Source organism: Manacus vitellinus, unplaced genomic scaffold (genome assembly GCF_001715985.3).
Source record: "Manacus vitellinus isolate BGI_N305 unplaced genomic scaffold, ASM171598v3 scaffold_22_pilon, whole genome shotgun sequence".
NCBI classification, from domain to species: Eukaryota; Metazoa; Chordata; class Aves; order Passeriformes; family Pipridae; genus Manacus; species Manacus vitellinus.
In genome coordinates, this window is record NW_021939632.1 from 12,053,940 (window position 1) to 12,079,313 (window position 25,374).

Genomic DNA, 25,374 nt, shown 5'->3' on the forward strand with positions numbered 1-25,374 from the left:
GATAACAAGTAATTTAAAAGTAATAATGAGAAAAATGCTGAAAAAATGTGTAAATGTTAAGAGGCTGGGAATCTATTACAGTATAACTGTCATAAATTTTAAAGTTCATGAAATATAAAAAAACCTATATAAAAGAAGTTTTAGCTAAACAAAAGATTAGTATTGGGATAAGCAGATTTTTCTATTAGAATAATCATAAATACATATTTCAGTGAGAATTACCTTTTTCTTCTACAAAAGGACTGACTTGCTAGAAGCTGAGCATAGTATGGTAGCCTATTTAGCTTTTACCTGACAGTCAAATATTTAATTTTTCAAGTGAAGAAACTTAAAAAATATTGAGAAAGTGTCACTGAATAAAGTAAATTATTAAAAAAAAATGTCCACCAATTGAGCATAAAAATATAGTGTATTGGGTTTTAGACAGTAGACAATAATTTCTCACAACCCTACAAAGAAAATTAGTCTTCTTCAGAAGTACTTACAATATGTGAAAAAACAATACACATATGGCCCCCGAGGTGAAAGAGGACTAATAGGATCCATAAATCAGTGGTCAACATATAAAGTCTCATCACAGAAATATTGTAAACAAAATATAATCAGGATCTCAATTATCTTTGGTATAGCGGAGTCCTAGGGAATCTCCGATGACACATTTTATATCCAACTTAGGAGGGAAAAGAAACATTTTGCATTCAAAGTATCACTTAAAATGCAGTATGAGTATATAATAATCGCAGTTCAGGATGGATCTTCTCTTGTAATAAAATGCTTCTGGCCTATAAATATGAAATCTTAATTGTTCTGGCCAAAGATCCACTTCTGGAAGGGGTCTGATGGATTACAGGATGCCAAACTTGGATGCTCTCCGTTTCCTGTAAGGCACATATGTAGTGCTGCATTGTACAGAGTTTGATCCTAAAGTGAGGAAAAAAGGAGGGAAAAAAAGTGAACATACAATGAACATGCTATTTTCCCCACTGTTTTTCCCCCAGGTTGACTGCTAAAGGTCATACAGATAAGGGCATACAGATATTTAGCAAATAAATAAAAGTAGTATACAAGTGCCAACTTGTTTTGTTAGGAAAATTTTAAGAAACATTTTAAAAGATACAAAGCATCTGAATTGGCTTCCAGGTGGATGTCCAGACATACACACTAAAGGATATAAACTGGTTTTAAGTGACACTCCTACAAGTGAAATCGAGTTTTGATCTGGTAACTGAAAAGTTGAAATTACCTAAATTTTCCTGCCCAAACTAAACTTACTCTTTTTTGGCTTCTGAGTTTAGTTTTGTTGGTATTTTCACTTTTACTGGAAATCTAAAATTAAGTAATATAAAAGATCCCTGATAGAAATGCCAATTCACAGCCCATACCTTTTGGTGCAGCCATTGCTCCTCTCCAACAGCGAAGGTTTTCTGGCCTTTGTAGCTGCACTCTCGAAGCTGCACAGGTCCCTTAGAAGCACGTAGACAAAGCTCCTTCTGAATGTTATGTCGAATTTCATGGTGTGCAGAATATTCAAAGTACTATTTAAATAATTTTTAAAAAATTCAGTAAATAAAAACAAACAAAAGTATTAAAGTCTTTGAAATTCCCATATACAAAGTAATAAATGTCCTTTCTTATTCGAAAATTTGAGACTACAGAATAATTTCTGGTTTTTAGCATACACACTTTAAAAGTATTTACAAAACTGAAAGCATTTTTTAATACTAATGCAATGCTTATTTATATTTACATGCATAAATTGCAAATGGCACTATCTGCATATGTATTATGATGCAATATCTCACTGTGTGCTCCCACACAGATTATATATAATTCAAGGAGGCAAACCAAAGACTAGAGATAGTTGCACAGATAAATTTTGGTATTTCTTAACTTTAAAAATCTGTATTCAATTCTGTTGCTGGATTTTGTTTTTTCTTAAAGAAAAAAAAAGTCACATGGAACAATACTTATTGCTGTATGCCAACTTTTTCTGCTTGATCCAAACAATAAATGTCAACAATAGGATGCTGTTCTCTTGTGAGCTAGCCATTAGAAAAGTAATATAAGCATGTATTTTGTGAGTTAATTTTACCATGATTCGCTGACAGCACAATACTGTTAAGGCTCAGGAATTCTAGGCTATAATTCTGGTCTTAACAGGGATTTACTTCTAACAGTTAAGAGACACTGCTCTCCTTTTATCCCTCTAAAGCCCTACCCTAACATCCTGGTCTCTTCCTTTTCTCCCTCATTAAACAGCAGAGTTCCTATCATTACATCCCACTACCACACAGTTTCTTGGCTCCATATGTCAGCCGCCTTCACTGTATCTTTCCTTTGACTATTAAGACCAGGCTCAGTTACTCCCTTGTGGCTTTCAACCATCTGTCCAATTGGTCAGCAATCACCTCCTCACTGGAATCAATGGGAATAGCACTGAGGAACAAACAGGCATCTCCCTCTTAAGACTCTGTGACCAACATTAATCCTTGAAATAGGTGCTGATAGGAGTGACCTGCTTAGTCACTCAGCTCTCAGACATAATAATTTACTCTTAATCTGGTAATCTGACTTAATCTGTCCTGATTTATCTTTTGAACTTCAAAGGCTCTTCACGCACTGAAAATATTACTTGAAAGCTAGGTTTAAAACTTCATTAACTTTGGATATTGAGATGGGCATGTTCCCAGTCCCAGAATATTCTAAAAAGGAAGAATAATATACAACTAATGTACAACTCTGACAATTAGGTTCTCTCTTCCACTCCCTTCTGCCATCTCAGATATATGGACAAAGATGACAGGTAGCATGGAAAATATCAGCCTACACTGATAAAAGTCTGGTAAACGACAGAAAACAACTGAAAACAGAGCATTGTAATGAGAGGGGTTATGTAAGCAAATATGCATCCCTTGAGCATTACCAGCAAAACCAATATTAAGGTTCTCTGAAGGCTGACATTTAAAGGGCTTCAGACTGTTACTTTATGGCAGAAGGAAAAACAAAAAACATAACACTTGAAAGTATAGAGTTTAAGTACAGTCCAAGATAACTTAGAGAGAGAACAATAGAAGCATACAGCAGATCTTTTAATACACTGTCTTGGTACAGTGTTCCTGAATTACTAACTGTGACAGTGTGAAAAGGCTCTTATAGTATTAATCCACAACAGAATAAGAAAACAAGTTCAATACTGTAAGAAGCTAACATAACAGGGCAGTTCTTAATCTAGACAGCATTCCATCTCCCACAAAAATGGATTAGGAAAGTATCAACTAACTAGGATTATTTGTCTGAATTTTCATAGTGCCATCAATGGATGGCTTTTAAGGTTGAAAAAAACTTAACCCCCCCCCCAAAATAACAATTATATTCTAACAAAAATTTTAAAACCTTTGCTGATGTTCAGTTATTAAGGATCTACAGTTGTTAAATTCTATTGACTCTTAGAGGCAACAGAGAAGTGTGCAATTCTGGGCAGGGAAGATGTTCCTTTTATTGGTATTGCAGTAGTGACTGAAGGATTCAGTATCTGACATCTATTGCAAGTTATATTGTAGAAGGAACAGAACCACTGCTGCCTCCAAGAGCTGCGCACCAAAGAGAGCTCCTCTTGAACAAATGGGATCATATTATTCACTTGCATTAGCCAGTACAGGATAGGCCACTGTGACCTCACACTAGGAGGCTGCAAGCATGATAGGGAAGGTGGCTCAGGCCTGGACACTTGGTCTCCCATTGGCTGGATTCCAACCAACATCTTCCTTGACACTGCGAGTCCTGGTGACAGAGAAAGAAGCAATAGGAGGAAGCATAAGGAAAGGAAGAATTAAGAAGACAACACTTACAAGACAGGAATAAGGGTAGGATGAAAACGTTTTGCACAGAAAAGACAGGTCAAGTGAAGCAGGGCAACTGTGTTTGAAATCTGGATTTGTATGCTGAACTTAAAACATCAGAAGCAGGACACAACATTAAGAGTGGTATGGAATTTTCCTTTAACAATATATGTAGGAATTAACTATTAAAGAAAAAAAGGAAAAAAAGAGAGATGGGGAGAGATATTTAATATTAAAAATTAGTCCATTTCATTAAAATAAATTAAAAGCTTTTATATGGTAAAGCTACAGAGTAGATCATAAAAATTATGTATCAAATATTTTACCTGATTCCCTCCAAGTCCATGACAAGAATACATAATCAGTGGTTTGTCACCATGGTTATTTTCACCAACATCCAGACACATGCGGTTACCTATATTTTTTAACTAAAGAAAGGGTGTTATCAGGATAAAAAAAGCTCAGTGGGGATGATAAAAAATTAAACTGTCTCATATACAAAGCTAATCTTTAGTTCAACAATTACAGCTGTTAGTTCATTTTTACTTTCTGCTATGCTTGAAACTAAAATCCTGTTTTCTAACTAAAAGCCTACCAACTACCTAGTCACATATGGAATTATTAGCCTACTGGTGTACAATGTGTACAATGTTACTGTTATTCGAATTACACTTTGAACAGATACACATAAAATATTCAAAACTGGAGGAAGGGGAAGTTTTATTTGTAAATACATGCTAAACATTCATGTTCAAGCTAAGAATTATTACTTCTTTAATACTTCTTTTCAGTTTCAGCAGTGCAATGTCTAAAGTTACTTAGCAGGGAAAATGACTTGACATGAATAAAAAATGAAAATTACATAGCTACTGACAAAGTATAAAATATTCAAATAGCAAGGTATGCAGAAGAGATTCTTTATCCAGAGTAGTGACAGAAAACCCTAGAGAAGCTAATGATAGCTAAAGTCTAAAAGCTATGGCTAAAATAGCACAAAAGATTAGCAAACTTCCTGGACTATGAAGACTATAGAAAATAATTAAAATTAAACTTACATATCCAGAAAACAAGGGATTCAGGTCTGGCACATATGCTTCTGGATAAACATTACTGAGATACCAGGTAAAGTTTTTACACTGCAGACGGTGCCTCAAATCAAGTCTCTTTGAGATGTCTCCAAATGTTTTCTGTTAGAGTTGGGGAAGTAAGGAAGGATGGAAGATAAATATATTAAAATTACTAATATCAATTTTTTACATGTAAAGTTATGATATTCTGTGTTCTAGTATTAAGCAAGTTTTAAGTTTCATTTGTTGATTTTTTTCTTGTTAATGCTGTACATAGTCATGAAAATCTATCACCTGAAGGAAGAAAAACAGCTTCTCGAAGAGAACTTTAGATTCTCGCTGGACAGAAAACTTACAAAGTAAATAAGCCAAAACTCAACTTCCCTTCAAATTAGCTGAAGTTTATAAGCAGACAGAGATAGGATGGTTATCCATCATCGAATAAGCTTTATTCTGCAGCTAAAGAGCAACAAAACCTGCTTTTTAAGTAAAAATACTAAGCAACTTGAGACTAATAAGACATTATGTTCATCACTCCAAAAAATAAGTTAGTTTACATTGTCTATGCTCAGTAGTTTATCTCATGCTCTTCTGGTAGTTCCCATATCTGCTCAATGCAAACAACCCAGGACTTTGGAGAACATATAAAACAACCCACCAATAAAAAAAAACTCGCCATAAAAAACCAACACTATCACCTCCCAAACACTTAAGTTTTTTCATGTTTGTTGGGGCTACAGCATTAGGCAAACTGAACTCTGATTTTTCATTAAAATATCTAGGATCCTTACATACTTTGTCAATAAATAACTTTTGCTCACCAAAACTTTCAACGCAGCAAGTGTGATTTCTAATACCACCACCACCACCTACTTGTTTCACAATTTTTGCTGCCTCTGTGTTTCTTCGGTAAAATATTTCTTTATATTCATCCATCCACACTTCTGCAAGGCGAACTTGATTACGTGTGATCACTTGAGTACCTTTTGGGAAAGTGTGGGGACTCTTGCTGCGAAAGACATGGCCAACAACAGAGCAAGGAATGATCTCCAACTGTCCACCACATTGCCACACCTAATAATAACATTTAGTGTGTAAGTACACTGCAATTAGAATTAAGGGGGTGGAAAAAAATTCAGCAATATTATTGTTCACCAGAAAACATCAAACCACTAGTAAGAGTACATGTATCAAGCATTCCATAAGTGAATTTCCTAATCAGGTAAACCTTGAAAACATACATTTCAGTTATCAACCCCAAACACGTTAACAAAAATTAAAATCAGTTCAGTGAGCATGTTTGTATTTTAGTTCAAAGGTAATTAGTAATTCACTTTTCCTAGTTGGTTGATTCAGCAGAGGAGTCAAGATCTAGTACTAATTTGTCCTCAAAACCCCTGTACACTGTCAGCATAGAGACAATTGCTAATTAGGGAGCTAAACTTACTCTGAAAGACATTTCTATATTTTCACCTCCCCATATTTCCATTTCTTCATCGTAGCTTCCAATGTGTTCAAAGTAGTCTTTTGATATTGAAAAGAGACCTCCAGCAAAAGTAGGTGTTCTGCAAAAACAAAATTGAAGGAAGACAGGGTTTTTTAAATATAGATGTAAAATCATGGTATAGCTGTTCTAGGAATTTTCTATGCATTTGTCAGTGTTTCATTGCAGTGGTGCATTTTCCTGGCATAGATAATACTTCTAGCAATTAAATCTGCCCACATGGAGTCTCATTTGACAGTTTTATTGTCATTTATTAACAACTCATTTAGACTAATGACTGCTGGTATAAAAGACAGCATCAGGAAAACCAACATATTTTCCCCGTATGGAGGATATCAAGTAAAATTATTACTCATACAGACCAGTAACCAGTAATCTGTGGCCAAACAGGTACAATTACTAGCAAACCGTGTCAGCCTAGTATTTGGGTGCTCTGACCCATTTTGTCATTCTTTCAAGCATGATGAAAGAGAAGCTACTAAATCTGTGGTACTGTCTCTGAAAAAAAACTGTGTACAATCTTCCTCTGCCCCCTCCTGCTAGGAATATAATAAGCAACAGAAACTGCTTGTTATATCCCTAGTGTACATAGAAAAAAAAGTAATGCAGAGCAATTACTGTCTTAAGGAGGCCATATTTTTATGAAAGCTTTAAAATGTGGTTCTTAAAGAAAATACTACAAAAAACATCTAAGATACTAAGATGTCCGATTATATTCATGTGAAGAAAGTTTGTTTACAAACTGCTGTTCATAACAAAACCCCCATGAAAACAGAAGGATTTAAATAGTATTCAAATTATGTTTACCTAATGGGATAGGTTTCATCTTTTCTTCTTTTGTTTTCATGTTTAGGAAGAGACTCCCATCCAAATGACAAACTCCAATCAAAATTTCCTCTGTTATGGCTATGCCCATAAGGAGATGGTTTACTGAATTCAAAAGTATTGAGATCTATAGAAGCAATGTCAGGGCTTACAACAGCGACAGGGTTCTCAGCTATTCTTGCCAATAATGGCTCCAACCAGCCATAAAAGCATTCACCTGTGGAGACAATGGGAGCAAACACTGAATCTTTACTTGGCTATAAAGTAGTACACAGAGAATTTTTCAATATGTCCAGCAAGCCAATATAGACTGCTTTTAAACAGCATTGCTAATTATACTTTTAAATAATATGAAACAGCAATAGGGAAGATGATATATTGCAAATGCTTATAAATCATAAAATATCTGCAACATTAAATCAAAGAGAACAGCATTATAAAGCAGACCTGGCATAGTTACAGATTACACTTACAATGAGCATCCAGAAAGGTAAGGGTCTCTCCTGTTGCTACGGAAGCTCCCAACAACCGTGCCGTGATCAGACCTTTTCTTTCCTTCTGACGGACTACTTTAACTATTTGGAACTGTTTCACATACTCATCCAGTTTATCGTGCAGGTATTCTAGAACAAGGAATCAGTTTTGGGATATTCAGTACATGTACATGCCCAAAATTTTACATTATTAAACTAAGAAGGTAAACAATTCACTAACCCCAGAAACTACCTCAACATCAAAAAAGTAAAAATTCCTAAGTGCTGAAGGTTATTTTTAGGGGTTGAGTCTTGTTGGGGGTAGGGTATAGTAAGAGGTGACTGGCAGAGAACAGGAGATGAAATACTAAAAATATTCTAAACAAGAAAGGACATGCTTGTACATCTCTGCTGCAGCATTAACAGTTTGAATACCAATTCAACCTCCATTTTCAGAGCAAATGGATCACCTAGATTATCTGTGGAACATGCAAATTCTTTCCTTAACGATGGCACATTTACACAGTTTTCAAAGGCTCTGTTTACAACAGCAACAGAAACCATATAGAAAACTATTTAAATGTTCAAGGTTTGAGAAACAACCCCACACATCCCACACCATACTTTGCCCGTCCTTAGCATTAAACTGTACTACTGAACATCCTTCACATCCAAGTGTGCAGTATACTAAATACAGACTTGCAAAAAAGCATAAATACATTAATAGAAGCATATATGTATAGACATGTTCCTATAAAGTTAAGCACATAAAGTTTTTTGAACTTGCATTTGTGTTCACACTCAGTATACAGTTAATTATCTTTGAGAGTCAGCTGGAGTGTTGAAGATTATTTTTCCAATAAATAATTTTACTTTCCAGTAAATACACTTCCCTTCGTATTAATGAAATTCATTTGCATAAAGACAATCCCTATGATAAAATGCAAATTGCCACAAGTATTAGCCAATTTGTACTTGGATACTTTGTTCTATAAATTGCAATTGTTTTGAAGCACAAATTACAAAGCTACTTGTCATGCAACCAGTTATGCAGTTAAAGCAGCACTAGAATTGGAAAAACTAGAAATAGGGTTTAAAAACCTTTTAGAGAACAAGAATTTCATATCTGACCACCTTATGGGAAAAAAAGAGGAGGGAAGACTACTTCGTATTTTAAAGAAAAAGAAAGGAGCAAAACCACTTAGAATACCATTATACACATCAATGGTGCAAAGAGATATCCTCTTAATCAATTTATCTACTACCCTAACATGTCTTCAATTAAAAAAAAAAAAAAAAGTGAAAATAGAGAGACTTCTTACCATCTACACTGGCATCATCCACCAAAATAACCTCCTTTAGCAGAATGGCAGGAGATGTGTACATGACACTGTGGACAGTTCTGAGCAGAGTAGACCACGCTTCATTATGAAAAACTATTACAATGCTCGTGGTTGGCAACGGCGGGCAACGCTTGAACTTTTGTTCAATACATCTACAGATAAGAAAGTGTCAGGTGTTACAAAATGGACAACAGGTTTTTGACTCAAACTCTTAAAAGAAACCCTTCTCTTTCTAGTATAAAGCTTTATAACTATGGACATTAAATATACACTTACTGTTTGCCACCTGTCAACTTTAGAGACTGGAGGTTATTACTCCAAGGTAATAACCACAGCCATTGCCTCACAAAATACAGTTATGCTCACCAGTCATGCTCTAGCAAAGGTTATGGGGAGCTGCACCACAGGTACCAGCAGCAGCTCAATAAGTTCAGTTACTCCTGGCACAGATGGCTGACAACATGTAATCTGACACTGAGAGACTGCTCATAACCAAAATCCACTCTATCCAAGTCCTGAGTCTACATTAATAAAATTTTTCAAAACTACAAGACTCCTGCTGAGATATTCCATTACCTTGTTCAACAGTTTATAATTTCCTAATTTATTAAATTATGCTGATGGTTTTATTAACATTGAATACTAAAAAAACAGGGGGTGGTGTTTAAATTGGAAAAAAGTTTAAACCTCATTTTCATTTTTCTTGTAGGCAAAACTTAGCAGGCTTCCTGAAAGTTACTCAGAAATTTTAGCTTAAAGGCAGAAGCAGAAAACCTTATTTAAATACGGTTACTTTGAATTCAAAACCATGAAAGAAGTGAGCTTTTCTAAACATTCTTGGCTTTGGCACTGCAGACTGTTATGTACAGCCAATCATTATGTATAGCTAGGAGACTTTCCTAAACTATCACCTAATGCTGAACTCAAATCACTTTGCAGTCTGAATTTCTGAGAAGTTTTTCAACTATCAGAACATACGTATTTCAACATACTCAGGAGGTCGAGTGTCTGGTCCAAGGTCTCGGTGTAAAGAAATCCTATCACTTGCAAATGCATTAAAACAGTGTTTCTCTTCTCCAAGCTGTTTTTCTTTCTGTTCTTCTGAATTTAAGTTGGTGGTTTTAAATGCTTTACCAGAAGCTCCAGGAGCATTAGGATCTTGAAGGGGTCGATCTAGAAAGGGTTTTAGTTCCACCGCAGTATAGTGCCCTGGCAAACAGTGTCTCTCTCCAGGAATCTTAGTTTGCCTAACTGGTGCTTTTATCTGCATTTTTGGCTTTGCACCTTTGATATTGTTCATAGCATTTAACACAAGACCTAATACATGACTTTTCTTTCCAACAACTGGCTCAATTCCTGCTTCATCTTTAAAATCTTGAACACCCACTTCTCTTTGCAATAAAAATAAAAATACCAAAAAGACAAACACAATAATGCTAAACTTCCAAAGTTTCCAGTGAAAAAGTGTCTTGAATAGTTTGTGTGTTTTTTTCAAGGCCATTCTAGTTTAAAAAATTTCACACGACAACTTTCTGTGAGTGTTGTTCTTCAAACAGGTCACAGCATTTCTTGAAATTATAATACCTATAAATTAAAACAAAAAGTGTTCATTTAGGCATCTAGTATATTCAACGATGTAAAGCCACAAGAAATTAAATGGGGAGGATTTAATTCACAGCTCCCAAATGTCAAATGTTATGTTTGCTACATCACTTAAATATACATCAAAGTTACCTATAAGATACCCAAAATGCCCTCTCCCTGTTTTTTGTTTTGGGTTTTATTTTTTAAATACACTTCAAATAGAAGAACCAGAAATTAGGCATACCACTAAGAATAAATCACTATTTCTACACAGTGCCACTACTTCACATTCATTTTGTTACAATTAGGCTGTTTAAAATTAGAAGAAAGTGTTGTTTAAAGTCTTCTAGAAGTAGAGAATTTTAGTTCAATGATGGGATAGAAGGAAAACAGATGGAATCAATACATAGGTTCGAGTTGCATGTCAGAGAGAGCCACATGAAAAGTGAAATACAAAGACAGGAAAGACTTCTCAATCAACACATTTCAACAATTTGACAGTTTCCAATATTTTTTTAAAAAATCTATTTCAAGATAAGTAATCAGACTTCAAGCGGGAAATTCTTAGATTAATTTAGTTACCTAGTATACATGTTCAATGCAGAGTTTATACAGGTAAATTGGAGTAGGTTAATTTAGCCTGGGGATCAAGAAATCATTCTGTATATTTTTTCATTCACCTGTGCTGCATTTTCTGGCATGTGCTGCTGCAGCTCATCATGAGAACATGCCAAAGAGCTCTTGTCTTTCAGGAACTCTGCCACAGTTTTTTTCATATTCAGTGGCTTTCAAAGATGAAACTATGAAAAACATTTGAGGACTACCAAAATCTAACTGATTTGAATTAAATTCTCTCTGCAAAACTGGCAGTTTATAAGAGGGGAAAATATAAAAACCAGCCTGAATTGAAGAAACACCTTCATTTTTGTCTAAATTGCATGTATGTGAACTGAGAAAAGAAATAAACAGCATCTAGCTAAAAGTCACAGTTAGTTCCCATGTGATAACTACTCATCACAAAACTGCAAAAACCCCTGCTTTTCTATTTATTTCTTTGAAATACAAGTAGATTCTGCATTTCTTAATATATAATAATAATATATACTCAGGAAGAGATACCAGTCAGAGAAAACAAAAAAACCCCAACCCTACATAGTTTCCTTCAAGAATTTGTAGGAGAAATTAAACATCTGCATTTCTTCACATTATACTGTGTTTCAAAGCTTGTGTCAGCTTAATAAACCTATACATTCAAACTACAGTACTTTTACCATAGAGTTATTGTTAAGAGAATGCAGAGGGGAGCTTATTACATCATTGCCAGAGAGATACTAAAAGGTACCAAAAACGTGCTTCACAACTCACAGAATTTAAAAGAAAACCAAAATAAAACCACAAAATCAGTCCACTTCTGTCTCACATATTATTTTCCCATTTTTCTTTAGTGCTGAAAAATTTGTACTACAATACCAGTACCTATATACTGTAAGACTAAGAATTAAACTTTCATTCCCGATGAAAGGATTGCAACCAATTTACCAAACTGCCAGATTGAAAAATGTCTTGTTTTCTCACAAAATCTGGGGGGTTTATCTTGACTGGCTGCCAGACACCCACCTAGCCACTCTCTCCACTTCCCATCCTCAACATGACAGTGAGAAAAAAATAATGACAGAATATGCTGATTTGGAAGGGACCCACAAGGATCACGGAGTCCAACCCTTAGCCCAGCACAGGACCATCCCCAAGAGTCACATCACATGCCCAAGAGTATCATCTAAACACTTCTCAAACTCTGTCAGGCTTGGTGCTGTGACCACTTCCCTGGGGAGCCTCTTCCAGTACCCAACCACCCTCTGGGGGAAGAACCTCTTGTGTAATATCCAACCTAAACCTCCCTTGACACAACTTCAGGCCATTCCCTCAGGTCCTGTCACTGGTCACCACAGAGAAGAGATCAGTGCCTGTCCCTCCTCTTTCTCTCACGAGGAAGTTGTAACTGCAATGAAGTCTTCCCTTAGTCTCCTCCAGGCTGAACAGACCAAGTGACCTCAGGCACTTCTCATATGGCTTCTCCTCAAGGCCCTTCACCATCTTCATTGCCCTTCTTTGGATGCTCTCTAAAAGCTTAATATTATCTTTTTTATATTGTGGCACCCAAAACCGCACACATTATTCAGTGCAGAGCAGAGCAGGACAATCCCCTCCTTCAACTAGCCTTTGAAAAACTCTTTTTATTGTCCCCCACCTTTCTGGCAGCTTCAACTCCAGCTGAGCTTTGGCTGCATGAATTTTCTACCCACCATGGCAAATCACATGGGTTGAGCTAAAGGCAGTCTGATTACTTTCCAGTTACTGTCACAGGGAAAAAAGACCTGTAATGATGGATTTTAATTTACTGGCAATTAAAAATAGAGTAGGATGGTGAAAAAAAAAGACTCAAACTCCCCTGGTTCAGCTTCACTCCTTCGTTGCCAATTCTTCTATCTCCTCTCTCCCAAGTGGTGCAGAGGAGGTGAAGAATAAGGGCTGTGGTCAGCTTGTCAGACATCATTTCTACCACTCCTTCCCCTTCACACTTTTCCCCTGCTCCAACATTGGTTCTCTCTGTGCAGGACAGTACTTCAGCATAAACCGCTCCAGCATAGGCCATCCATGGGTTGCAGTTCCTGTCAGGATCTTGCTCCTGGGATGGCCTCTCCACAGGCTGCAGCTTTTTTCACGGCATATCCACCTGCTCTGGCATGGGGTCCTGCACAGGCTGCAGTGCAGACACCTGCTCTGGGCAGAGAAATACTTCTTCACCACAGTCTTCTCCATGAGCTGCAGGGGGAATAACTGCTCCAGTGCCTGGAACACATTGTCCCCTCTTTCTTTACTGACCTTGGTTTCTGCAGGGTCTCACATTTTTCTCACTCCTCTTTCTCACAGCTGCTGTGTAGCATTTTTTACCCTTTCTGAAATACCTCATCACAGAGGCACCACCTGCTACATGGGTGGCTCAGCTTTGGCCAACAGTGGGTCTATTTTACAGCTGTCTGGAACCAGCTGTGTCCAGCCCAGAATGGGGGGTGAGCAACCCCTGTCTCTTATCACAGAGGCCACCTGTGCAGTCATACTCACCCCCACCCCCAAACTTGCCATGAAAATGCTATACACAATGTAAAACACTGAGCATATGTACAGATTAGCACCCAGCAAGAAGACTGTCATTGCACGGGCTACAGCCTCTGCAGGTTACTAATCAGGAATGCTTTTGTAACACCATCAAAAACAAAATCACATTACTGTTTCTCAGTGCACCATGCACAAGCACATATGGTACTAGTAAATCTTAAAGCTAAGAAATCAATAAGCAATATAAATATATCTTCCTCAAATGGAAAAAAACATCTATCTATCTATATAAAAATATATAACTTCTTTATCTCGTAAGCAGTCATTAGGCATAGTCAATCAGGCAAACACATGGGGAGGGAGAGCATTAGCATTTGTCGGCTGGTTGGTTGGTTTCCAAACATTGTTGTCCTCAAACTTCTTTTATCTCATTAATCATGAAATTATGTTCTCCAACTTCCTCTAGACTTCTTCCTCTTGGTAAAGAAATTTAAATTTGTTCATGACAAGAAAAAGGTTAAGCTTTAATGAACATGATGGGGTAAGATGTCAAGAGAAGTGAGGTTAAAGTTAATTCTATACAGTAACATTGTTTTACACTGAAATTATGCTTAAACTGCAGAACTTAATCAATATTTGAGTTAAATATTTACGTCTGTCTCATTTTGTTTTAATGAGCTGGTCTGAGACTACTCAAAAGGGTAGAATATAGTGTGGCAGTTACCTGTCTCAGTACCAAAGAACAACTACTTTAGAGAGTTAAAGTTACAACTGTCAGATTTCCAAACATCTTCAGTATTTCAATTAACACCACAAGACTTACTTATCTTATGCTCACTAAGACATTATTTTTTTCTAGTTTTATATTTACTTCATTGCCTCCAGCAACAAAAAAGAAAAATGGACTCGAAAATAGCAAATATTTCTTTCATGGATTTTTAGGACATACTTCAGAGTTTTGATGCTGTTTTGATGCTGAAATACTAACCTAATCTTCAAAAAACATAAAAAGTACATTTGTACATTTTACCAAAACCATAAACTAAACATCTTGTTGTTTTCATTTGGGACTATTTCCTGCACAAATTAAGCACATACAAATCCTCAGAATTCTCTTAACACAAGTTAAGATATCCATAAATCCAAATAACCAAAATCTAAAATTCATTCAGAATATTTTTTGCACTGCCTGCTTTGCATACATCTGCCTTCAGACAAATAAGTCATTAAATTACTCTCCATAATGAGCAACCAAGAGCAAGTTATTCAGCATTTGTCCTCCTGTGTTACTATATTCACTGTTATTTGCATACACTTGGACTTCTCTGACAACGTATTTCCTTTTATTGGATACATCTGTCTTGGCTGCTCAGGTCTAACTACAGCAAGCTGCCACAACACACATGGGAAATGTGTCTGTCCCTAGAAATGAAAAGACAACTCACCTGTGTTAGGTGTGTTGTGGCAAACAGCAACAAACCCTTTCAATGTGGATGAGCAGACTGCAGTAGCACACATGGCACGCACGACGTGCACAGGAACAAGTGCAAGTGATGTTTCTTTTTTAGAGGAAGGATTGAGTGACAGCTTTGGGACAGCATGTGCAGCAGAGATGAAGTGGACAGAGGGTCATTTGCCACAAACATACAGCAAAACCTTTTGATATAGACACATGCTGAGTGCAGTTTTGTTAATAAAATATCTGATAGGGATATTGCTTACAATTAGAGAAGAGCTCTCTGTTGCACAAAATAGTAGCATTTTCCAGAACAGAAGCTACATTGTCTGAAGAATTTTTGCCATGAAAGCTGTATCTTACTTAGGATTTTCACCCAGATAATTTTGTAGCCAGAAATACAATCTTTATTCTGCACAAATGCCTCTCACATTTTCATGGCACAGCAATGTCAGTAAACACAGACCAAGCTACTGTTCAATCCTTCAGGACATGAAGAACTATGTGGCATGATTAAACTCCCTGGGGTGACTGTTTAGCAAAGTGTTTAATCTTCTATTCATTAGTGTTATTTTCACTAATAGCAGTCTGGATTCTTACAGCACTTTGAAATAACTAGCCCTAAACACTAGAAGTTTTTTTTTTAAGAAGAAAATAACCAGAAAACTAATACATACTAAAAAAGTCTTCTAAAAGTGCCAAAAAGCAGCTGCCACACTACTTCAAACCACATCACATGGCTAGTGTGTGAATTCAATGCAGTCTATGTTACATTATGCCACCCACTAACTCTGATGTCAGACTGTCTGCAAAATCTCTTACTTAGAAGAAAGCCTCCCTACTGTAGCCAACACGCAGACAACTCTGATTTTTTGTTAGCTTGCTCTGAACAACACTATAGACAATCATTTTTTTGTATAAGAAAATGAAAGTGTCAATATAAACCAAATCAGCAGAAATTCTTTCAGACCATGCCAGTGAGGCAAAATTTATTGAGCTTACTATCAATAATACACTTGACTGCAGTTTTTTAATAAAACTATTTTAAAATCTACTTTTTTTTAATCTGAATGTTAAACAAGTTTCAAATGTTTCCTGACAATGCTGCTTATGGAACATAAAAAAAAATAAAAAAAAACCTAAGTGAAAAATACTAAAAATAATTAAAAAAAAAAAGACTTAAAAAGGGAAAAATAGGAAAAATGCTTCAGAACTATTCTAATCAAAACTATTTAACTACATGACTTTGCTTCAACTTAATCTACTTATTCTATTCCAGCTTGTCTATTTTTGTTATCAAAGTATACAAACTCTTCATCAAACCCTGATGTCCCTTTAATAAGAAGGTGAGTGTGTGAATAGAAACACTGAGAAAATTCTTTTGGAAAAACAAGACCTGACACTTATGATCAACTGTTCTCTCCAAATTAGCAAAAGTCTGACAAAGATACTTCAGGATACTTTACCTGTAAGAAGTCCTACTTTCACCACTGGTATTTCTGAATCTAAAATTCCAGACAGGTTTTTTTGCATGAGTATCAGTGTAGATATTGCTAAAATATTAGTTACTGAAATAATCAGTTTGGTAAATCAAATATTTGTCTTCTACCACCATGGAAATTGTAGGGTTTTATTACCAGCAAAAAAAAAAAAAAAATCACTGAACAAAACTGTTCCCACTTCCTAGAAGTACAACCTAGAGGAACATACATTCACACATGCACCTTTTGGGACAGATTAAGAAACATCCAATTTAGAGTGAACTTTTCATACAGATTTACCTTAATATGGAATATGAAGGCTCTTCATACAATCAAAAACATTGAGAAGCACTTCAGAAATCAGGGAAAATTAAAAAAGTTGCTTCAGTCCCACAAACTATGCTACTGTTTACAAGCATATTAGCCCTTGACTTAAATAAAGGAACAAATAATAAAATGAGCTGTACTAAAGTGAAAGACTATAGCATCACATAAAGAGAAACAGAATCAGCCAACTAGTTTCTATCTGCACAATTGCAACAAAAGAGAACTGCTTATCTGTTTCACTAAGAACACACTCCTAGATAGGGTACACATACCTAAAAGAAACAGAGATTCACAAACGCCAGGTGCTGTTCCTCGGGGTACATTCTTTGAAGCTCAGCCACTGGAAATGTGGTTCTCCTCCTGCAAAACAGTTGTAAGAGGAATACTGAATGTATTCAATTCCTGAGCCTTTGTTTTAGAAACATTGAGGGCACAAATTATTCTAGCAAATGCTGGATGCAATCTGCCTCACTGATTATTACACAGAAATGAGAAGCTGTAAATGGATGATCACACAGAAGGCTGAAGAAATTCTGAACAACAGCAGCACTGAAACAACTTGCTGGAGTACAAATGGGTCAACTATCTCCTTCAGCAGTTTTTTTGAGATCAAAAAAATAATTTGGGAAAAAACCCCAAACAAATCATCACCAAACACTCCATATATTCTAATGGAAGTGCTTCAAACTATCACATGCTCTTTCAAAATGAGCACTAGTACTGTTTTTCTACAGCCAAGCACTGTATGTGATAGGCAGAGTTAGACAGTTCCCTGTGACAACCAATAGCATATTAAAAATATACAGTAACCGTATATTATAAAAATATTCATGTCTTATTTTTACATACCTGGGATTGTACATGATGTAAAGACCTAGGATATGTAAATGGCATGCACTTATCTCAAATTTAAATTTCACTCAACTCTGTATCTTGTCTTTTTTCTTGGTTAGATTGGTTTGGGCCTCTGTTAAAATAATTTTAGACTGTCCCTAAAAATGCCATGATGACAAGTGAGCACGATAGCAGCTGTAAAGTGCTGTTTTAACTCAGAAGGATTAGTGTCTGATTATCATTTAAGCACCAGAAGATAACGTCTGGATCATAACCAAGGGAACTTTGTTTGTTTTACTGATTGTAGTAATGCTTCTAAGATAACAAAAGCATCTGTGTATCAAGTGCAGGTCTTGAAATCACAGTTTTCTGACTGGCCATAACCTCTTGTCGAAGTGATAAGTGAGAGTCTCCTCATGGGAGATTTACTGGGTCAGTGACTGCTAAACTAATCTTTGTCAGAATCTTCCAAAAGTGTCTTTGCTTTCCTCCTCTTCCCACTTCAATGTTTATTTTCCAGCTACATTTCACTGCTGAATAACCTTAGTCCCCTCAAGTTAACCATTTGACTATGGAATTGTGAAGTCAGTAGTTCTGTGATACGATTTCTCTGTTTGTAAGCACAACTATTTCCTATGGCACATATCAGTGAGTATTAGGAAAAATCAGACAATGGTAACAGCAAGTGAATAAATTCAGGCTTTACATGAGTGGACAAAACCTAGCACTTCATGGTCTAGAAACTTGAGCCACTTTCAAATCTTGTAAAGACAAGCACAGCAATGAGCAGATCGGGATGAGAAACTCATCAGTGCTGGCAGGCAACTGAGCAGCAGTTCGTATCATGAGTGCGATTCTCAACATTGATTCCAAAGGAAGGGGAAAGCCTGCACTAGCTACAGCTCTTGGGACAGATCAACCAGCCAGTGAACTTATGCAAAGCAAAAAAACCAATTTCAAAGCAACATGGTATGTCACCTAGAGCCACAGACTTTGGGGGAATGTCACAGAGAGGGCAATTATATCTTGTTCCTATTTCAACAGAGGTCAAGATATCCGGGCTGCCTCTGGTACTACCCAGCCCCCAAAAGGGCCAAAGTTAAGTGACAATAGCAATTATGAGGAAAACTGGTCTTCTGCTCCTTCCCACAGCGCAACAAAAATAGTAATTCAGGCTCTCTGTAACCAACTTAATTTTTACTTTGCTCTGTTATTGAGAAGCCTTTAGATGACAGTAGCAGATGCCAAACTGACCAGACCACTGAGCAAACCTAGCTAAAAAAGGAAACCAAACCCCGTAAAGTTGGCTGTTCTGTCTCAGTCTTTAACTCTGTCAGCTCAGCAGCGTAACACCGGCTTTAGTCAATCCTGAGTAGATCAATGTAATTTGTAGTTTTTTAAACAAAAGAGTTCGTTTTGTTACAGAAGATTAACATAAAAAATACTACTGAGGTGCGTATATAACATTCATATTTCCAGTAAGATTTTTTACTTAACCAACAAAAAAGTTTATCCGTAAATTCTTTTTTGTACAAGAATATTTTACACAAAGTTAAAAAAAAATAAATCCATGACACTAAGGTTATTAATGTTAAAATATGCTTCCCCTGTCAGTTCTTCAGACCCCAGAAAACATTCCCTAAGTGTTGTCACACGCTGTGTAGAACACCAACAAACCGCCGGGGAAAAGAGACAATGTGGTAACTTTTCAGAAGCACTTCGTGTAGGATGAACTAACCCAGAACTAGCTGGCAATGTACACAATGGAACTACCACCCTGCTGCTATGGAATGAATGCGGTACTGTGGGCAAACCCTTGGGCGGGATCCGTACGTGGCAAGAGACACCTCCCTCGGTCAATACCTCGGCCGGTGCATCCGGCCGGCGCTTCCCGGAGCCCCGTTTGCCCAGGCGGCAGCCTGGGCTCCTCGCCCACTCCCCGTTGGCCCGGTGCGGGGCTAGCCGGGCTGTCCCGGCCCCGGGCAAGGCTCGCAGGGCTGGGCTGTGCCGTTCCGGGGAAGGGCCCCGGCGCTGCGGCCTCGGGGGGCTATGAGGGCACTGCGGCGCGGGAGCGGCGCGCGAGGGGCGCATGAAGGGATCCCCCGGGCAGCCCAGCCCCGTGGCCCGCCCCAGGACCGCTCCCACCCCGGGAGGGGCTCCATAACGTCACGGCTTCCCGCCCTCCCGCCCGAGCCCCGCGCGCCCGCAAACGGGAGGCGGCGGAACGGAGGAGAAGGCGGGCCCGGGCGCTGCCTCCCTCCGCCGGCCAGCAGCCTGCGGCGAGGCCAAGGGGGAGCGGAGCGCGCGGGGGCTCCTGCAAGTGCCCCACTCACCCTCGTCCGGCGGGAGGAAAGCGAAGGCGGCTGCCGCGCGAGGCGCCGCGGGGCACCGGGAACACCGGGAGTCCGCGGGAGGCCGGAGCCGGGCCCGGGCTCTGGCGGCTACCGCCCGCGCCCGCAGGTGCGGCGCGAGCGCCCGCGCCTGCGTCCCCGCGCGCCCGGCCCCGCCCTCACTCTGGCGCGCAGGTGGGCGGCGAGGCGCCGCGCGGCGGGGAGGGGGCCGGTGTGGAGGGGTGGCGAGTGGCGGGGGCGCCCGGAGAAACCTCCTTCCCTCCTCCCCGTTCTCCTCCGGCGCTCCCCCGGGACGCGGCGCTTTTGGCACAGGGACACAACGCGCCCCGCAGCGGTGCGCGCGTCACCGTCCGAACCGGGGAGCGCAGTTCGAGCGTCACGGCGGGGGCTGCGGGTCCTGCTTCAGCCATCGAAGTGCGATGTGGCGCAGGACGTGGTTGACCGAGCACTCCCCAGCTCAGGTTGCTGGGAAACAGAACACAAAATCCCTCAGAGGTGAGATCACAGATCGGAGAAGGGATATCACACTGAGCTCCCTCTCTTCACAATGCGGTTTCCCAGAGAGACAGATGCAAAATCTCTTCTCTTTTGAAGCATGGTTTAATTTACGGGAGAAAAAAAAAAATAAAGTACTATTTGCACTCCCTTAATGGAGTGTAGAGTTTCCACTTCTTCCCATTCTTAAATCACTGTCCCAGCCCAGCACTTTAAAGCTTCATTCTCTCACTACAGGTAACAATGAGCTCAGCAACTACGTGGGCAGTTGGCAGTAGTTATACTGATTCTACAGCAGTAACAAAAATGTTGACACCAGTTTTTTTACAAATTAATTAATATTGCCCGGGAACTCTTAATAAAAGATTTAGACCAGCATTTATCACAATTAATATGTTCTGGTATTTCTAGCATGTTAAAATCCTCCCTTATGCCTTTGAAAGTTGAGGCCTGAACTGTAGCTACATCACCTGAGACACGCACAGCCAACATTCAACTTTCATAGCACGAAATTAAAGTAAGGCAAATTTCTAATGTGAACATTTAAAAAGCTGCTGTTTTCCAGAATAAAACCTGCATTAACAGGCATACTGACTCCTTAAAAAAAACCAATTCCAACCAAACATCAAGAACAACAACAAGACTTAGACTGTTCACTTAGCTCCTCTTCTTGCAAGCACCATGTCACATAATTAGCAACAACATATAGCAGAGATAAAAGCATGTGATTTTTGCCATAATGGTCCAATTCTCAACATTCTAAGGCAGATCAATGTTTCAAACAACAAAGGGTTCTGATTTCATTGCAAGATGAAGCAAGAGGTAAAACCACTAAGCAAATAAAGCCAGATCGTGAAATCACTGTTGTGATCTTTGAAAAGTGGCATAATCACAAGCTGATGGAGAAGTACTTGCTAATGAAATACTTCCTTGATTTCTTATTTTCTCCCTGTTCAGCATTGTACATGAAACACACTAATGAGCTCTCTCTGTCATCAGCTTCTGAAGAGCCAGAATCCACTCCCACTATTGAGACTTCCCTGAAATGTCTCCTGGACCAATTTCAAAGATAATTAGTTCAGAAAATTTTCAGCAAATTCTCTAACGTTATAAACTCTGTTTAAAGTATTGTGTTTATAAATAAACTACTCACCTAATGAATAACAAGAGCTGCCTGATTTTAGAAAGTCTACAGCCTTTCTAAAAATTATTGTAGCTACACTACATTTGAGAACTTATTCACAGTAGACAAACCTAGTCCAAAAACAGGAAAAAACTTTCACATTCCTTTTACTCTAGTTTTGTTTAAGAGTCTTACTAGTTATTTTTAGCTACTCATACTAATTATTTTCCCTAATGGTACTTCCTAGACCATCTTCTAGTATTGGTACAAATGCGAAAAAAGCAGTAGCAAATTAAAAAAGAATTATTACTTAGAACAGTTATCAACAATTTTTACATGCCCTCTAGAATATATTCTAGGCGTTCTGTACCTGCAGGTAAAAGGGGGGCAAGAGAGAAGAGGAAGAGACACCTATGGCTTATGTTGCCATAGCTACAAGATGCTTAGATTTTCAGTTTCAGTGAATGAATCAATAGAAACCACAGCTTCACTCTCCTCTTTTATTCATCAAAGGCAAAACTGGAAGATGGGTTGCTAAGCAACATCACACTAAAGAGTGCAGTGCTTTGAAATCAGCATTACTGACTCCCCTCCATCCCAGAAGTCTCTTCCATTCAAACCCACTTATTAAGAAAAGGGCTAAAAACCCCATCAAACTACCAGAACATGCATTTTTTAAAATAAGAAACTGAATTAACACTTTCAATTAGTTGGAGTAAAGAGAAATGGCACAAAGCCACTCCTCCTGCAGACAAAGTAAAAAAAAAATAAATTGTAAGCACAAGAAAACTTAAATTGGCTTACACAAACCAAAAGGGATATGGAAAGGACATTTACTTCTTCTGAGATTACTATATTAAAGCAAGATTTTCTCTGAAGGACTACTTGGAGCCACCTTTTTTTTTTAAAATTGAAATCCAAAGATGTGTGTCATTTACACTTTTCTTTTAAAGACCTCATCTATAAAGACACCAGTGCCTATATATGCTCAAGAGGGCTAATGGGGATTCAGAAATCTTTTACCTGCATGCAGGTTTATGCATAAAACTCTTCACCAGAAGTTAGCGACAGAAAGCTTAAAGTCTCAGTCCAATTTCTATCAACTAATTTCTGTATCTTATCACTATGATGACTTAATCTGTCACACCCATCTTATGAAGGGCTAATGTCCATCTTATGAGAAAAACGTAGATGCAGATGTCTTGCCTTTTTTGAAAACATCTTGCATTTATTAATGTAAACCCATCTATTTTTATTCTAAAATTCAGCTAAATGTTATTCCTATGCTATCCAGGAAGCAACAACACATTGATCCTGCATGAATAAGGCTGTGTACAAAGAAATGCTGTTTTACTAGAAACTGCCTCAGTAAGGTCTATGTACTTATTCTTTTAACAGTGGGAAAAAAAAGCAAAAGAGCATAGTTTAAGAATTCATAGCACAGTGACTCCCACAGCCCAGCTCCCTTAGAGTTCCCCCCAGCCTTAGCATTTTCTAGGTCCTTTCATGTTCCTCCTTCCACTCCAATACTGTCAGTTTTTCCCTACTATACTAAATCTTTGTCCTCTGAGCTCTATCATACTGCAAAACTTACAGGCAAAAAACCAGGGAGCTTGTACTGTGCCTGGTACAGTCATGTACCCAGGGACTGCCAGTGCTCAAACAGAACTGACAGGCTACACCGTAAGTCTCAAGGTTCCGTAGGGAAGGAGAGGACACTTATTTGAGTCTTTTCTCAATTCTAATATTCACACAAATCTTGTAGAAGTGTCATAGTCCTGAAACACATCTACTCATTTTAGTTTAGCTGACCAAGAGCTCAAAAGTTACTGGAACACAGTAAACAAACTGCAAACACCAGCAAACACTGTGTAAGTGATGCATATCCATGTATTCAGAAAACAAGGGTATAAAGTTACTCAAGATACAGCATCCAGGTACTGATAAGCAAGATTAGATTGATTGTAAACAGGCTGCCTTTTGCAGCCTTATCATTCAGTTGTCATAAAAAGAAACCACTGAAAGTGACTTTACACAGTGTCAAGAGGAGAAGCTAAAATCAGCTGAGGAGGAAACTGAAATTGCTTCTAAAATAAAGCAACTTAATCACTAGCATTAAGAATTCCCTTTTCATGCCAAAACATTACTTTTCTAGTAAGATACATACAACAAGTGCTGTTTGAAAACCAAATACAGGAGTACAACAGTGGGTTTTGTTAGGCATTATTTTTTTCAAAAATTCTGCATCAGTGAAAACAATGTGATCCTTCTCTTTCCTCTCATTCATGACATGATATTGCTCCCTTAAAGATACACAGGTATATTCTGTATGTGAGACAAGATCATAATCCCCTCTAATAAAAATTATTTCTCTAAAAAGGTGTTTTATAGGGATTAAACAAATTAAGTGCTAATTTCTGCACATATGACTGTATTGCCTACACGTACAATGCTGAAAGATTAAGCCCTGCAAATTAAGGAGATTTCTTTTCATAGAAATCTGACAGGTGGGTAATAGACAATGTGAGCAGAAAGTAAATGTGAGACTTGCATGATCTATAAAAGTCTTTACTGAATATTTACATAGGATTTTAATTTTAACTATTACATTTTCATTAAAAATGTAAATTTCACAGAGAATAATGCACATATCTGTTTTTTCAAGATTAAAAAAAAAATAAAGCATGACTTTATTATATGTAGAAAAAATGCCCCCATAACTTAGAAATACACCTGTAGAATAAATATTACACTGTAATTTACACAAACTGAAATCCACCATCTTAACAGTGTATCTCCCCTAGAAAAGACAGGTTGTTATTTTGAATGCTATTTCAAATAACCAAAACAAAATACTGAGATATATGCTTTAAAACAATTTTATAATGCTGACAACACTCTTTTATGATGTCACTTTACATAACACACACAGGAGTAGAATTCTTTCCTAAACGAGAAAAAATACAATTTCTTTCAGGGTTGCAGACTTCTCCTGAAAGTAATCCAGATCTCTAATATAATTAAATTCATCCTATTCACAATACTTTTGTGCTGATACAGTCTCTGTCACTGCAGCATTTCATTCATAGCTTCTGAAGTCTGATTAAACAAAAGTCCATGAGTCATAAAAAAACTCATTCAGGTTCTTAGTGATGCACGGGCCTTGTCAAGTATTTCCTTTCTGATCTTTGGATAGTTTGGATGTGCTCCAAGAACCTGTCAAAAGACAAAAAAACCCAAAAGTTCTGTGTCTAAAAGGAAAGAACTCTCTATTTGGTAATAACTCTCATCACTGAGCTTACACATTCTGAAACTAAAATAACAACATGACCAGTTTTAGAATGCACAAATATTTCCTTGTGGCTAGAGACCACCACATCCAAAGGTCAAACCCAGGTCTATCAGAGTCACCTCGCTTCCATTTCCACTGTCCTGTCACCTTGGCATGAAAGACACGGGTCAAAGGCTTCAGCCTCTGAGTGGCTTGAAACATATCAGAACAGGGACCTCTGCAGACATTTCTGAGGTTTTAAATATACACTCTCTGTAATAATA

The 25,374-nt window shown here is 37.9% G+C and overlaps 2 protein-coding genes across 4 annotated transcripts in view; both read right to left on the reverse strand.

Annotated features, from left to right (window-relative positions):
• Positions 1–390: 390 nt before the first annotated feature.
• Positions 391–17,378, reverse strand: GALNT3 (polypeptide N-acetylgalactosaminyltransferase 3). Of its 3 annotated transcripts, none has more exons than XM_018072709.2 (11): positions 17,289–17,378; positions 10,044–10,635; positions 9,031–9,203; positions 7,709–7,858; positions 7,218–7,452; positions 6,354–6,471; positions 5,780–5,980; positions 4,895–5,026; positions 4,166–4,267; positions 1,383–1,490; positions 391–921 (listed from the first exon to the last, which is right to left on the reverse strand). In XM_018072709.2, the coding sequence occupies exons 2-11, from the start codon at positions 10,550–10,552 to the stop codon at positions 799–801; spliced, it is 1,851 nt and encodes a 616-aa protein (XP_017928198.1). In that variant the 5' UTR covers positions 10,553–10,635; positions 17,289–17,378; the 3' UTR covers positions 391–798. The 3 variants fall into 3 exon arrangements, with proteins under 3 accessions (XP_017928198.1, XP_008929248.2, XP_029815738.1); XM_008931000.3 differs by having other exon boundaries at positions 1,383–1,535; XM_029959878.1 differs by lacking the exons at positions 391–921; positions 1,383–1,490 and adding exons at positions 1,505–1,535; positions 3,675–3,780.
• A 7,302-nt stretch (positions 17,379–24,680) lies between these two features.
• The window catches only part of TTC21B (tetratricopeptide repeat domain 21B), a 34,893-nt gene continuing 34,199 nt past the window's right edge, over positions 24,681–25,374 (reverse strand). The window contains exon 29 of the mRNA XM_029959911.1: positions 24,681–25,035. Within this exon, the coding sequence (XP_029815771.1) occupies positions 24,958–25,035 (78 nt within the window). The 3' untranslated portion in view covers positions 24,681–24,957. The remainder of the gene's footprint in view (positions 25,036–25,374) is intronic.

What these genes read in the sequence shown, in the direction of transcription:
- GALNT3 (XM_008931000.3), bottom strand. Translation starts at nt 10,552, where the DNA reads ATGGCCTTGAAAAAAACACACAAACTATTCAAGACACTTTTTCACTGG. An exon ending in GGATGATGCCAGTGTAGATG is followed by an intron (nt 7,859 to 9,030) that starts GTAAGAAGTCTC and finishes TCCTTGTTCTAG; the next exon opens with AATACCTGCACGATAAACTG. An exon ending in CAGCAAAAATTGTGAAACAA is followed by an intron (nt 5,027 to 5,779) that starts GTAGGTGGTGGT and finishes CAACTCTAACAG; the next exon opens with AAAACATTTGGAGACATCTC.